At 40.1% G+C, this 16,286-nt stretch overlaps 1 protein-coding gene across 1 annotated transcript in view; it reads right to left on the bottom strand.

Annotated features, from left to right (window-relative positions):
* LOC141101163 (cadherin-7) overlaps positions 1-16,286 on the bottom strand; it is a 463,705-nt gene that overhangs the window by 25,313 nt on the left and 422,106 nt on the right. Inside the window, exons 9-10 of the mRNA XM_073590022.1 lie at positions 10,626-10,747; positions 4,517-4,631 (exon numbers count right to left, since the gene is read on the bottom strand). Of these exons, the coding sequence (XP_073446123.1) occupies positions 4,517-4,631; positions 10,626-10,747 (237 nt within the window). The remainder of the gene's footprint in view (positions 1-4,516; positions 4,632-10,625; positions 10,748-16,286) is intronic.

Raw genomic sequence — 16,286 nt, forward strand, 5'->3', positions numbered from 1 at the left:
AATATATGTTTTGGGTCTGTCTATTCCTTTGGGGTCTGCTCTGGGGCAGTTTAGATTTCCCCTTTTCTTGCTTTAGGCTTATTTAGTTCTCCGGCTGTGTCGAGGCATCTAGAATCATCGTAGGCATGCTCCATGGCTACTGCTAGTTGTGTGGATAGGATCAGGGGTCTGTAATCTGCTTAGTTACCAACCTCTCTGGTTTTCTGTAGCTTAGCTTGGTCTTGTTTTCCTCCTCGGTGACCCAATCATAACAGAAGGTAAGTATAATGGTTTATGGTTTTTTCAATATTTTTCTGATGGTGCCATACATATCTGGATGGGGATGGGTGCCAATCATACCAGGATAAGGATGGACCATGCATACCAGGTTGTAGATGGGGGCCCTGCATATCAGAATAAGGATGAGGGGGCCATGCATACCAAGAAAGGGATAATGAGGACATGCCAACCAGGCTAGGGATAAGGGGTACATGCCTATCTGGCTAGGGATCATGAGGTCATGCATACCAGGGTAGGGATGAGGAAGCCATGCATATCAGGATAGGGTTGAGCAGGCCATGTATACCAGAATAGGGATGAGTAAGCCATGCATACCAGGATAGAGATGAGGCAGAATGCATACCAGAATGGGGATGGGGGACATGCATACCAGGATAGGGATGAGGACACTATGCGGCCATGCACACCAGGTTAATGATGTGGGGGGCCATGGCCCTTGGAAGAAATAAATCATGTGCCAGTCCTTTGTACTGACCACACATATCTAACATGTCTCTTAATCTATTTCTTAGCTATAACTATGTCTATTAGGCTATTTCAAGAGTTATTTCCACACCATCAGACTCTTCCATCCCATCTCCCTCAGAGTAACGGTCATATACCAGCCCCCAGGCTCACCCACTTCCTTGACCATTTCTGTGCCTGACTGCGGCACTTCATGTCCTCAGAACTCTCAACCCTTATCCTGGGAGACTTCAACATCCCCATTAACAACTCCACTTCCACATATGCATCCCAGCTTCTATCACTAACCACTTCTCTCGGCCTCTCACAGCTCTCAACCTCTCAAACACAGAAAGACAGTAATACCCTTCACCTGATCTTTGTCTGGCTCTGTTCAATCTCCTACCTTGATAACTTACTGCTTCCCCTCTCTGACCACAACATTCTCTCCTTCACGCTCACAAATTCTCGCCCACCCCAGCACATTCCTACCTACCACACATTCAAAAATCTACAAACCATTAACTCTCATACACTTTCAGACTCCAGACACTTATCACTGTCCCCAATCTCCTTTTTTTCTGTCTGTACACCACTACAATGACACTCTCAGAAGCACCCTTGATCAAGTAGCTCCCCTCACCCTCAGAACCTCCAATCACAGAGTAAAACAGCACTGGCTCACATCGCAAACTCGATTTCTCCAGTGATACTCTAGGTGTGCTGAATGCTTATGGAGGAAAACTCACACACCAGAAGACTTCATCCACTTCAAAGTTATGTTAAGAACCTACAACTCTGCCCTTCACCTTGCCAAACAGACCTACTTCATCACCCTGATCTCCTCACTTTCCAACAACCCCAAGAAACTTTTTGACACCTTTCACTACCTTTTCAGGTCGAAAGCATAGACATTGGTGGAACTGGCCTCCCACTTCATAGAGAAAATAGATAATATCCATCAGGAAATCCGTTCCCAGCCACCAGGTGCTATGACTCCCATCCATTCCTTGCATTTCTCCTGGCTCACTCTCCACATTTGATCCCATCACAGAAGAAGAAGTCTCCAGGCTCCTCTCTTTTTCTCGTCCGACTACATGCAGTACTGACCCCATTCCCTCACATCTCCTCCAGTCTCTCTCTCTAGTTGTCACAACTCACCTAACTATAATCTTTAATCTCTCCCTCTCCTCGGGCATTTTCCCCTCCTCCTTCAAACACTCCATCATTACTCCATTATAAAAGATACCTGCTCTCGACCCATCCTGCACAAACAACTACAGACCAGTCTCCAATCTCCCCTTCATCTTTAAACTCTTGGAGGGCCTGGTCTATCCCCGCCTTACCCGTTACCTCTCCACTCACTCCCTCCTAGACCCTTCACAGTCTGGCTTCTGCCCCCTACATTTGACAGAAACTGCACTCATCAAAGTGACCAATGACCTTCTGGCAGCAAAATGTAAGGGTGACCACTCTCTGCTCATTCTTTTCAACCATTCTGCAGCTTTTGACACCATCTCCTACTCTCTAGGCTACAGTCACTAGGCATTAAGGACACTGCTCTCTCCTGGTTCTCTTCCTATCTTTCTAACTCCTCCTTCAGTGCTTTGGTCACTGGCTCCACTTTATCTCATCTTACTCTCACTGTTGGGGTACCTCAGGGCTCAGTCCTTGGCCCCCTTCTTTTCTATCTCTACACCACCCCAATTGGACAGATGATCAGCAGATTTGGGTTTCAGTACCATCTTTCTGCTGATGACACAAAACTATACATGTCATCCGCTGACCTTACCCCCACTGTACTTCATAACGCTAGTGACTGTTCGCAGTCTTCAACATCATGTCTGCTCTCTATCTGAAAATCAACCTTTCTAAAACTGAACTTCTTTTGCTCCTGCCATCTACTAACGTCCCTAAATCTGACATTTCCCTCTCCGTGGGTGGCACCATAATTACACCCCGGCAGCAGGTGGGCTGTCTGGGTGTTATGTTTGACACCAATCTCTCCTTCACCTCCCATATACAATCTCTTGCCTGCTCTTGCCACTATCACCTAAAGAACATCTCTGGAATCCACCCTTTGTCTCCCATGTAGACAAAAAAAAACCCTGACAGTCGCCCTTATTCCCTCCTGCCTGGACTACTGTAACGCTCTATTAATTGGCATCCCCCTCACTCTACTTTCCCCTCTCCAGTCCTTCCTTAATGCAGCAGCCAGAGTTGTCCTTCTTGAAAATCAGTAATCGGACGTGTCCGCTCTTTGCCAGTCATTACACTGGCTGCATGTTCAGTAAAGGATCCAATTCAAAGTACTTGTTCTCACCCACAAAGCTCTCCACACCCCTTAAATCTCCTCAGTCATTTCTGTATATCGGCCTAGCTGATTGCTGCACTCTGCAAATGACTTTCGACTAACCTCTGCACTAATCCATACCTCTCACTCCTGACTCCAAGACTTCTCCCGCATTGTACCAATCCTCTGGAATGCTCTACTCCAAGAAATTAGGACCAGCCACAACTTGCACAATTTTAGGTGCTCCCTCAAAACACAATGGTTCAGATCAGCCTATCACATTCTCTAATCAAAGTCATTTAATGTATAAGTGTGTGTGTTTGTGTGTGTGTGTAGCCCATTCACTATCTCTATCAATCCCACACTCCCTCAAGATGACTGGACCATCATTGTAAATACACACCTGTACTTTCTATCTCCCCCACCTCATTGTAGATTGTAAGCTCTCATGAGCAGGGTCGTTTAATTTTGCTTTAATTACTGTATTATAAACGTTGTTACTTACGACTGTTGTGTTTGAAACTGTTAAAATGTAAAGCGCTGTGGAATATGTTAGCGCTATATAAATAAAGATTATTATTATTATTAGTTATTTTGTACACTTGCAATGGTCCCAAATTTCCTATGAAATCCTGTGATCTTAATCACAAAATAGATGGATCTTTTGCGAACCTTACTTAGATATGGGAGGATTAAATGTCCCAACTTTGGACATGAAATTGTTGTTAAATAAGTGGTTAAGCACCTACCAGAAAATGATAGCATAACCGATTTTCCCTTTTCAGAACAGAATGATATGTACTGTCTGTGAGAGTTAGGAACATTATTATACAATGGCAATCATGAAACACCTTTCAAAAGCTAAATTTTCAAACATATATGAAACTTGTGCCTGTGAAAGACAGATTAAGTGCTTTATATTCCATAAGTTATTTAGAATAATATTTTGCTCCCTTATTAATATATATATACTAGGGTGATACACTTCACAGAATGCTATAGGAATACTGCTGCTTCAGATTTAACATAATTAATAGCAGTAAAAAGTAGTATAAAGGCAGGGTCAGGTAACTGCTCATTTGTGGTGTGCCAAGAAATAAAATATTGGTTCCTTACTTTGTAAATATAAGGTACTGTGCTTGCATCAAACTGAAAAGGACACAAGGGAGGAGCCTTGTGGGGACAGCTCTGACAGATGTGCTAAAACTATTCATCAATATTGAATCCAAATTATGATAATTTTCTGAGAGCTGCTGTTTGGAAGTTTTCTCCTTGCCCTTTTCTCAAGTCCTTTCCAGTTGAATCTAGAAAAAGCTTACAGCCTCTTATCACAGTGGTGTACAAAACTGCTTTCTCAAGAGATTTTTTTCTTTCACTGAGATTTGAATTTTCCTTCTTATGTACATCACAAATAAGAAATTATACTACATTTAAAGCAACATTTTAATGAATTGGTTTAGTACAACAAGATTTCTAATATTATTTCAGTAATATGGTTACCTTTATTGTCTTGTAATGTGAAATTAATGCTACTTGCATCAGGTGGCAAACTGAAATAAAACCAATGGCCGTTCGATGGCTCATCTTTATCTATTGCACTTATCTCTTGAATAACCTATTAAAAAAAGCATCAAAAGTTAAATTTTAGCTTTTCTCTTTGTTTATCTAATCATTGAATAAATAATACATTATGGATGAAATATGACAAAATCAAGATTGGATTTAGGAAAGTTTACTTTAAAAACAGTAAATGGCCTAATGTGTAAAAATTGGCTGTGGTTGTAGCTTTGAGTAGAGTTAAGATTATAACAGTCTTTTCCATTTTGGAACATTAAGTTAACTGTCCTGGTCTTATTCCTATCTCGGACGGTTAAGAGAAGAAACATTGCTATTTTTGTTAATATATTTTACAATTTTAGACTGTGTGCCCACGATGCGATTTTTAAGCATTTTTGCCATGATTTTCGGCGCGAAAACATTTAAAAAACTCGTACAGAACGCACCCCATGCATTCCTATAGCATTCCGCACATGCTGTGCTAATGCTGCGTTTTTTTCTGCGGCGGAATCGCATTGCAGAAAAAAACGCAGCATGCTCATTCTTTTTGCGGAATCGCAAAGAATTGCCATGATTCTGCACCCATAGGAATGCATGAGAACCGTTTACTTCCCGCATGTGGCTATGCCCACCATGCACAAAGTTAAGCGTCTCATGTGCAGATGGTACCCACGGTGTGGAGGAGAGGAGACTGTCCTCCAGGCCCTGGGTACCATACCCCTGTAAAAAAAAGAATAAAAAATAAAAAATCGGGGTATACTTACCTTCCGGCGTCACGCGCAGCCTTCCCGGGCCTCCCGGTTCCCAGTAATGCCTTGCGGCAAGGACCTGTGATGACGTAGTCTCGCATTACTCTAGCATTCTCGTGAGATCGCTATAGCGATGCGAGACCAACGTCATCACAGGTCTCGCAAGGCATCGCTGGGAAGGGAGCATCGCTGAGGCTGCGCGGGACGTCGGAAGGTAAATATACCCCGATTTTTTATTTTTTTATCATTTTTAACATTCTATCTTTTACTATTGATGCCGCATAGGCAGCCTCAATAGTAAAAAGCTGGTCACACTTGTCAAACACTATGTTTGATGAGTGTGACCAACCTTTCAATCACTTTCCAAGCGATGCTTTAAATCACTTGGAAAGTGCTTGAATTCCGCATGCGAAAATCGCGGCAAAAAGGGGAACATAATCGCGGTAAAATCACACGGAAAAAAACGCACATTTTCTGGGAAGGAGTCCGGTTTTGAGTTTCCGGTTTAAAATGCTACGTGGGCACATAGCCTTAGGCTGATATATGAAGAGCATAAGTGAAATGGAACATTTCTGTATTACATTTGATGAGGCAAGTGTGCAAAATTTTGTAGTATGGAAGAAATTCCCTGAGAACAGCTATGTAGCCCCTATCCATTTTGTGATTTAGCCATACTCCATTTTTGCATAGCCATATTAGAATCACATTATCCTACTGACATCTCAGTGCCTTCCAAAGAGGGCCGTGCTACCTCTTGAAATAAATTTAATTGAACTTGTGTAACATTCATCAGTGTTGCATGTGCTTGGTGGATTCACTGTGCCATGGGGCCAGGCTTACTTAGGAGTGGCGTAACTAAGGGATACCTGGCTTTCACTGGAGCTCCTGATGGTGGAATCAAGCTTATGCTGCTGGTAGAAGCCAGGTACCACTCATAGGCAATCCCCAGTACTGCAGATGTTGACCACCAGGGGTTAGATATGCAGGCACAAACTGGACTCAAAGTCACAGACAAGGCTAGATTTGGAACAATTTCAGACAACTGTAGCTTCAGGGTTCAGATACCATCAGAACATCTTCAGGCTCAGATACCTCCGAAATGACTTCAGGGTAACATACACAGTACTTTGGAATGCTAGAACAGAATTAGGATAACAAACTAACTTCAAATAATTAGGACTGGGGACTTGGCGACATACAGTTGCACACACAAGAGTTGTAGGGAAACTACAGGGGTCACTCAGGCACCTCCCAAATGGGAAGGGTGCATTTTATACTAGATGCCTCCCAGCTATTTGCTGGGGGCATTTTCAAGGTGCACGTGCTGCCCATTTAAGAACAGCAAAGCTAACGCACGCGCACTAAGTGAGCCGCTGGAAATCCTCTGCAGTATACAAAGAAGGCAATAAACATGAAGCTCATCATGCAGTCGAGTCAGTGAGTATATCAGCGTTCCTGCATGGAGGGGGAAGAAGGACCATGCATGGGCACTGGCATAATTGTTTCAATTTACTGTACAAATGATGTGCTTTTAATATATATCTCTACTGGTGACAATAGACAAACAATATTAAAATGCCTCTACCAACTCTAAAGGTATCCTGTTCCTTTATCGAGATGCACTTTGTAATGTAATTATAAGCAAGAATGAACAAATAAATGCAAACACTAGCTAAAACCATAGCAAGCAATGCCGACAAACCAAACTTTTCCATTCTTTATATTTACGTTAGTCTAATGAAAATTGACACACAATTTAAGTATGTATTACATGGATATGTACGCTGTTAAAAAATGTGAAAGACAAACATCAATGTTTTGCACAATAAAAATAAAGCCCCATGCATCATGGAAAAATGCTACAATTAAAAATAACTAATGGCAAAATATTACGGGAAAAATATATTGATTGTGACGTGGTTAAGACATTGGACTTATTGCTTATTCAAGGAGTTATATCCAGGTATATCATGATCATGTCACGTGTAGACTGGGCAGTAGTAAAGGCACTTGACTAAGAGGATAGTCCTTGCCTAATTGTAAAAAATATAGAACACAAGAACAAAACCTTACTTTTCTGCATAGCATTATTCCAATGTGCGCTGTAGTGTTACGTGCCCACCTGATGCAAAATACAATGTTGATTATTTAGATCAGGCAAACATCAAATTTGTCTGTTTGTCTGGTCTTTCCTTGGATATTTGATTTACAAAATAAGTTATTATCCTCAAATTTTACATCTCAAATAACCTGGGGTCTTCCCAGATTCTAGAGAATAACAAGTAAGATCTGAAAAATACCAACATCCAGCTCTGATGAAGCCCTAGATAGTACTGCACAATTATGCAAAATGTTACAACATCTAGATGTTATTACATGCACCATGATATTGCACACCCATGTGCAGAACAGTCTCATGGGATTCAGCATTGCGATGGCAATTAAAATATGCAAGAAATACTCATTTGGTGATAGTGAGGATAGGAAGGGTTGTAGAGGTGAAAATTAGTATTTATTTTTACACCTTAGTCTTTTGGTGGCCTTTTACGATTCAGAAAATTGGCGGAAGCAACCACCATTCTACTGAATCCAATTAAAAGCGAATTACAAATAATTTGCATTTTTGCAAGTGAAGATGTATGTAAAATTTGAGTAGAATTCAATTCCACTTGGAAATATTCGCTCATCTCGAATATTCTGTATTATATATGTTGATGCTACTATAAAGAAGCAATTATATTTTATGTAACCTAAATTAATAGTTAAATGCATTATGATGTTAATGGCAATATTGATTAGCAGAAAGATGCCCAGACTACAGAGCTCAGAATAGCACCTAAATGTTTGCCTCCCTCAGAGCTTAAGATTTCTCTAAGATGTCATATTTGATGTTAATCCTATGTGTAATCTAGCAAACAGCAATTGTGAAAACTTATTGACCTCCTGCCTACTCACAAGTAGACTGTAACTACTATAAAATATTTCATGAGTTTTAAAATATGAGCGTTTATGCCATAAAGTATATCACCTATTCTTTTTTCATATATTAATTATTAAAAAATCAAACACACAAGAGCTGCATCATTTTGCCCTGATCAATTATTGAATTTGTGCCGTGAAGCATTATGGCACCAAAACTGTCTGAATGAAAGAAGTAGACATCATATTAAATAGGTATGACAGGATATTCTTATACTTTACCACAATCATATTACATAGTGTTTTTATAAAATACAATTGCGTCAGAAAGGTAGTGGCTCACAACTGCTGCAAATGGCACAACATTTTTGCACAACACATACAGTAGTTGCGCAAAACTTTTTAGTTACTTTTGATACTTTTACCGCAGTTCTGCCAATTTATTGGAAAGTGAGAAGAGCTTATAGTAGAGATGAGCAGAGCTTTTGTTATTTGACTTTGCCAACTTGGACAAATTTTCCTAAAAAATTTGATTTGCGGTGAAAAAATGTTCCCGAATTTCAATTTTTGGAATCTTGCAATTGTTTGAAAAATACACATGGAGGAGAGAGAAAAAGAACCCAGCTGACCATAAGACTATAGACTTTAGAGATGAGATTGAAAGAAGACCCTACTCACCATAAGTGCTTACACTTTTCAGGATAGATAGATAGATAGATAGATAGATAGATAGATAGATAGATAGATAGATAGATAGATATGGGATAGATAGATAATTAAAGAAAATTTGGAGGCACTACCAAAAGAAGATGGGTGCAATAAAACCTGTTAAGGTGATGTCCAAACCTCCAAAATAATGTCCAAACCTCCCAAAAAGAAAATCACAAAAAAACTGGCAACACTCCAAAAATAAAAGTGAAAACTGTGGCTTTACTTATGCATTAGCAGCACAACACAACTCTGCTATATAAGCTATAATCCACTGGGAAGTCCTGATCTGTGATTGTTCAGGTACTGACCAGCATTGTGCAAGGTATGATAATATATATGATGTTATGGCTGCAGGGCATTTTGAAGAGAAATTACATTTGTCCACTCTATGATGGTTTTAACGAACTGCGAATTGAATCTCAAAATGTTTGAATTTGCATGAAATCGTGAACTTCGTGGAACTCTATTGAACTCAATCCTCCTTGGACCAATCCACTCATCTCTCCTTATTAGAAGGTGGCATCATCTAGTAATTTATTTCTCAAAAGTGCCATGAATTGTTGCAGAAGTGTACCTCTGCCCAAGACTGGAGTACAATTCTTACTCTGATTCATTCCAACTGAAACGTGCCAAATTCATTAAGAGGATCACATCTCTTATTGAATAGATCTTACTCCAGCCGACTCTCCAACCACAATATGAAATGCCAGTATAGAATAATTAGGCCATTATATCATTATCACAAAATAAAAGTAAAAAGAGTACAGGAAGAAGGATACACACATTTCCATCTTCCAGCAGATATAAGATACTGTATATACTCGTGTATACGCCAAGTTTTTCAGCACATTTTTTTGTGCTGAAAATGCCCCCCCTTGGCTTATACACGAGTCAATTGTCCCAGAAAGACAATGGGGGAGTGGGAGCGGTGGAGAAGCGGGTAACAGAGGCAGGAGCCGGCAGCTGTGGTTAAAGCCTGTGCCGCTGCTAAAGAGAAAAGAATATTAATTTCTCTGTAATAGCGCACAGTGACAGCCACAGGCTTCTAGCACACATCCTACTTACCTACCCTACGCGCCCTCGCTGCATCTCCTTCGTTCTGGCACCAGCAGCTCTTCTAGCCAAGCGATCATGTAGCCCCGCTCATTAAGGTAATGAATATGCATGCCTCTCCACTCCCATTGGTGTGGAGTGAATATTCATTACCTTAATGAGCGGGGCCATGTGATCACTAGGCCTGAAGAGCTGATGGCACCGGAACGAGATGCAGAGACTGTGCGCAGGCAAAGTAAGTAGGATGTTTTACTTTTTTTATAGAAGCCAAGCATACAAGGACGGGATGGGGGAGCTATGCATACAAGGACATCGATGGGGCAGACATGCATACAAGGACAGCTACAGGGGAGACATGCATACAAGGACAGTGATGGGGGAGCCATGCATGCAAAGACATGGACCGGGGAGCCATGCATACAAGAACAGGATTGGGGGAACCATGCATACCAGGATGAGGATTAGGGGACAATGCATAGCTAGCTTATACTCGAGTAAATAAGTTTACCCTGTTTTTCGTGGAGAAATTAGGTGCCTCGGCTTATACTCGGGTCGACTTATACTTGAGTATATACAGTATGTGCATGTGTCTATGTCAGCGTTTGTGTCATTAGACTTACCTGTCCTGGATGTGCATTCTCACAAACACTGGTCTCATATTCCAAAGCAAATTCAGGTGCATTATCATTAATATCTAGAATGCTAATAGCAACATAGCCTTTCCCGATTTGCGCAGGATTTTCTGTGTAAAATTAGAAACAATTTATTACAACATAATTTATATAACATCAAATAGTTTACTGTATAATTCTGCACAACAATTTTCTTACATTTATTTTTTGTGAAGAAACTTTATTTAAAAATATTATAAAATATCTAGTATTTATTGAGAAATAAAAAGAATCTTGTTGTGGGAACATTACAATTTATTATACAAATTACAGTTAACGGCTTTCTTATTTCCCAGCTTGGTCTGGACAATGAGCCAGCACTGGAATAACACAAGTTTTCTGAGATGATTATTTAAAGGACAGACCATAGAAAAGTCACAAAAAATAAAAACAATTATTTTTTATGATTTTTCAATAATCTGTCCTTTAAATAATCAGCCCAGTAAACTTGTATTATTCCATTGCTGGCTCATTGACCAGACCAAGCTGGGAAATAAGAAAGCCGTTAACAGTAATTTGCATTAACAATGTGATCTGTCCTACCATGTGCACCCATTTCTATATTTCTGGTATAGGCATCCTAAATACTCTTGTGACCAAAATCTCTGAAAGCTTTTAAACAATATCTACCAGGAATCTGTATATTAGAGAAAAAAATCATCCTATACCAATCAGTCATAACATTAAACTTGCCTAATATTGTGTTAATCTCCTCTAAAAATGCAAATAACATTTGAGATGTGGGAAACAAGATTTCTGAAGGTATTCTGTGATGTCTAGCACTCAAGCCCATTATCTTCAGTATTTAGCTTTGCATACCAGATTTTGGATAAAAGTATTGGGTCACAACTAGTGATGAGCGAGTATACTTGTTGCTCGGGTGTTCTCCGAGTATTTTGACGTGCTTGGAGATTTAGTTTGTGTCGACGTAGCTGCATGATTTGCGGCTGCTAGACAGCCCGAATACATGTGGGGGTTGCCTGTTTGTTAGGGAATTCCCATATGTATTCAGGCTGTCTAGCGGGGCAAATCATGCAGCTGCGTTGACAAAATCTAAATCTCCGAGCACGCTCAAATACTCGGAGGACACCCGAACATGCTCGGGAAAACCCGAGCAACGAGTATTCGCGCTCATCACTAATCACAACTACTAATCATTGAATTAAGGGTTTTAATTAATTTACATTAGCACAGTTGAAAGACATCCAGCCCCTGTGCATTCATTCTGTTTTTACTAACATCTACAAAGGAATGGGTCATCTTAATAAGCTTTCTAAAATTGGTTACGGCGCAAAAACAGTGTGATACTTTTACAACAAGTCAATTCATGAAATTTCTTGCCTCCTAAATATTTCACAATCAAGTGGGAGTAATATTAATAATATTATTGAGAAGTGGAAGCAATTAGAAACTACATCAACTTAAGTGCAAAGAGATGGAAAGCTAATACAATTACAATGCCAGATTGCTGAGATCTGTCACACAAAGTGCCTAAAAATTACCAATACTGTGCTGACTCCATGACTACAGAGCTACAAACCTCTTTTTGAATAGATATCACCACTAAAATTGTGTGCCAAGTGGCTTCAATGAATGGATATCAATGGCTGAGCAGCTACACGCAACCTTTGCCTCTCCAAGCATTATTAGAAGAATAGAAGAGGGTAAAGTACACCATCACTGGACTCTGAATAGGTGTAAATGTATTTTATGAAGTGACAAATCATGTTTGCCTATCTGGCAGTCTGATGGACAAATGTGAGTTTGGCAAATGCAAGGAAAACATTATGTGCCTGACTGCATTGTGCTAACTGTAAGGTTTAGTTGGAGAGGGTTAATGTTATAGAATTGTGTTTTAGGCATCGTTTGCCTTTGCCCCATAATCTGAATAAAAGGAAATTTTACTACTTCAGTATTCCAATAATTTTTTGACAATTTTATGGCTCCCAAATTTGTAAGAACACTTTGGTTAAGGCACTTTTCTGTGTTCCCGTGCAGAAAGCATGTTGGTGTGCAAAAACTTAAATAACCCTCAAAGAGCCCTGACTTTCAGAACGTTAAGCACCCTGGGGATGAACTAGAAATTAAAATGCAAGACAGCCCCTCTCATTCAACACCAGCATTCAACAAGGGCTCTCCAATACAAAATTGTGCCCCAATAGTTGTCCATATAGTTTATATAGCTTTGTCAAGTAGCAGAATTATTATTATATTGCTTGACGCCTTTGATTGAAAGGGTTGATCATGACTAAGATATTAATGACTCATTCTATGGAACAGGACTAAGATATTGATGACCTCTAGATATTGATGACCGGCAATTAATATCATACTGGTGGGTCTATTAAACCTGACTCTTCCTCTTACAAACTAATACCAGGTTCTGCAAATGCCCAAAGTTCACAGTATATGGAGCTGGAAAACCACAGCTTTAGGCTGGTTTCACACTTGCATTTTTTGCGCTGTATTTTAGCGCTAAAAAACGCATGCGCTTTTTTCCTATATTTTGCATGGGATGCGCTAATGTGCGCATACACATGCGTTTGTATCCGTTTTTACGCGCATGCGTTTTTTTGTGGTGTGCGCTCGGGCACACAAAATGCATCCTGTTGCATTTTTTGGGCGTCCGACTTGCCTCAAAAAAACGCATGTGCGCAATGCGTTTTTTTACAGCAAGACACCCATTGTAAGTCTATGGGTGTGCATACGTGCGCATTGGCATGCTCATGTATGCGTTTTTTTGCGCATGCGTTTTTTTGTTGACCATTGGTTAGACAATGGAAATTAGGGGTTTGGGTTAGAATTAGGGTTAGTTAAGGGGTTTAGGGTTAGGGTTAGGGTTTGGGTTAGGGTTAGTATGGTTTGGTTAAGGGTTAGGGTTTAGGGTTAGTTAGGGTTTAGGGTTAGGGTTAGGGTTAGTAGGGTTTGGTTAAGGGTTAGGGATAGGGTTAGTATGGTTTGGTTAAGGGTTAGGGAAAGGATTAGGGTTAGTATAGTTTGGTTAAGGGTTAGGGTTAGGGTTAGTATGGTTTGGTTAAGGGTTAGGGTTAGGGTTAGTAAAGTCATGGTTTGGGTTAGTGTTAATCCTAACCCTATCTTGATTTTTTTGGTGAAGCCAACTAATGCTGGAAAAAACCGCAAATGCGGTAAAAACGCACTAAAAACGCATACAAACGCATAAAAACGATGCGTTTTTTCATGCATGTGCATAAAAATGCTTGAAAAAAATGCAGCATTTGTATGCGTTTGTATGCGCTTTTTCCATGCTTTTTTTGCGGGAAAAACGCGCTGCAAAAAAAAAGCAAGTGTGAAAGTAGCCTTATTTACAGCCCTGTGTAGTGCACATTCTTAAGGACTGTAGCTCAGCCCCCATTGATGTGAATTAGTTAGATGCTACACTGCTAATTGTAGAATTTATCTTGGCCTAGACTCCTACCAATCAGCTATAAACTTTGAGGAAATAAAGTATTACATAGTGTTCATTGAAGTGAAAGAGTGTTTCTGAGACTTATGAAAAATGGCCAAGAATATGGAGTAAAATAATGGAGAAACCCTTCACCCTCTTGTATCTTCGCTCCTGTGGTTGGTCCCTGACAAGTTTCTTACTTTCTTGCAGTGATTATGTGCAATACACCATTCCTGTGAACAATGCAGACAATCACTAGCCTTAACAGGGATGCCAGCAACTACAGAACATTTATGCTGAAGTCAGTGATTGGCGGCAGTGGTTATATGATGTACAATTTTGCTGCGAGAAGTAAGCAGAGACTGACAGGAGTTGAAGAGGTGAGCATTGGGATATTTGTAGCCCATTTCCTCAAAACGTTTTCCTAAAATTCTGAAATAATTCTTTAATGGCTGTCCTTGTATAGTACATGGAAAAGCTGAGCCTCACCATGGACTGGTTTTTAGCTAAAATATCAAAATACCAAATAAGAAATGCCAAAAATCCCAGGCACAATGTTTGAAATGTATTTTCTAAACTAGGCAATTCCTTTATGAATGTTTAAAGGAGTGAAAAGTAAAATCAAATTTTGGAACCTGTAGAAACAATTTATGATTAAAAAAATTGGTTAGTTTAATTAAATAAGGGGTCAACATTGGTGAGGCATTATAATAAGAAAATCAACACTTTTCTTTTGAAGCCTTTGTTGCCTCAGTACCGCTCTGCTCTACCTCCCAATAGTTTTGTTTCCACTGGTGATTTCACGTCTATAACATTGGACAGCCATATACTGTGCTTAGCACCGATGCAGACTCCATTCACATGTTTCCAGTAATTGTGGCATAGTTTTGCTAAATACTCAGAGACATGTCTATTTTTTGGGGGCATCAATAGTGACACTAGTCTCTGAGTCAGTGAAAAACATGTACAGCACACAGATGGCATCCATGTACAGTCCATGTGCTGTACGCTTTTGACATTGCAAAGTATTGGAGAAGCTTTCTTTCTTTATCTATAGTGGAAAACTACTGACGACACACTGATGGTTAAAATGGATACATAGATAAATAGAATGAAAGCTATAGGATAGATAGATAGATAGAGTTGTCCTCAAAAGTTTACATACCCCGGCAGAATTTTTGCTTTCTTGGACTTTTTTCAGAGAATTTGAATGATAACACCAAAACTTTTTCTTCACTCATGGTTTGTGGGTGGGTGAAGCAATTTATTGTCTAACTACTCTTTTTAAATCATAATGACAACTAATAATCTTAATCTTTACATAGCGCTAACATATTCCGCAGCACTTTACAGTTTTGCACACATTATCATCGCTGTCCCCAATGGGGCTCACAATCTAAATTCCCTATCAGTATGTCTTTGGAATGTGGGAGGAAACCAGAGTACCCGGAGGAAACCCACACAAACACGGGGAGAACATACAAACTCCTTGCAGATGTTGTCCTTGGTGGGATTCAAACCCAGCGCTGCAAAGCCGCAGTGCTATCAACTGAGCCACCATGCTGCCTGTGCTGCCCACCTCAAAACATCTAAATGACATTGATCAAAAGTTCATATACCCTGGTGATTTTGGCCTGATAACATGCACAGAAATTGACTCAAATGGGTTTGAATGGCTACTAAAGGTAACATCTTCACCTGTGACCTGTTTGCTTGTAATCAGTGTGTGTACATAAAAGCTGAGTGAGTTTCTAAGAATCAAAGTTGGTCAAAGTTGAAGGAAAGATGAATGCAGCACATTATCATCAAATACTGGAGGCATATTTGCAATCATCAGCCCAGATGCTGCACTTGGGACACACTTGCATTTTCCAACATGACAACGATCCAAAACACAAGGCCAAGTCGACCTGTCATTGGCTACAGCAGATCAAAGTGATGGTTCTGGAGTAGCCATTACAGTCTCCTGACCTCAATATCATTGAGCCACTCTGGGGAGATCTCAAGCGCACAGTTCATGCTAGACAGGCCAGGAATTTACAGGAACTGGAGGCTTTTTGCCAAGAAGAATGGACAGCTTTACCATCTGAGAAAATAAAGAACCTCATCCACAACTACCACAAAAGACTTCAAGCTGTCATTGATGTTAGAGGGGGCAATATACTGTATTAAGAAATGGGGTATGTGAACTTTTGATCAGGGTC

This window comes from Dendrobates tinctorius, unplaced genomic scaffold (genome assembly GCF_039654945.1).
Source record: "Dendrobates tinctorius isolate UK_male_01 unplaced genomic scaffold, ASM3965494v1 ptg000115l, whole genome shotgun sequence".
Lineage (NCBI taxonomy): Eukaryota > Metazoa > Chordata > Amphibia > Anura > Dendrobatidae > Dendrobates > Dendrobates tinctorius.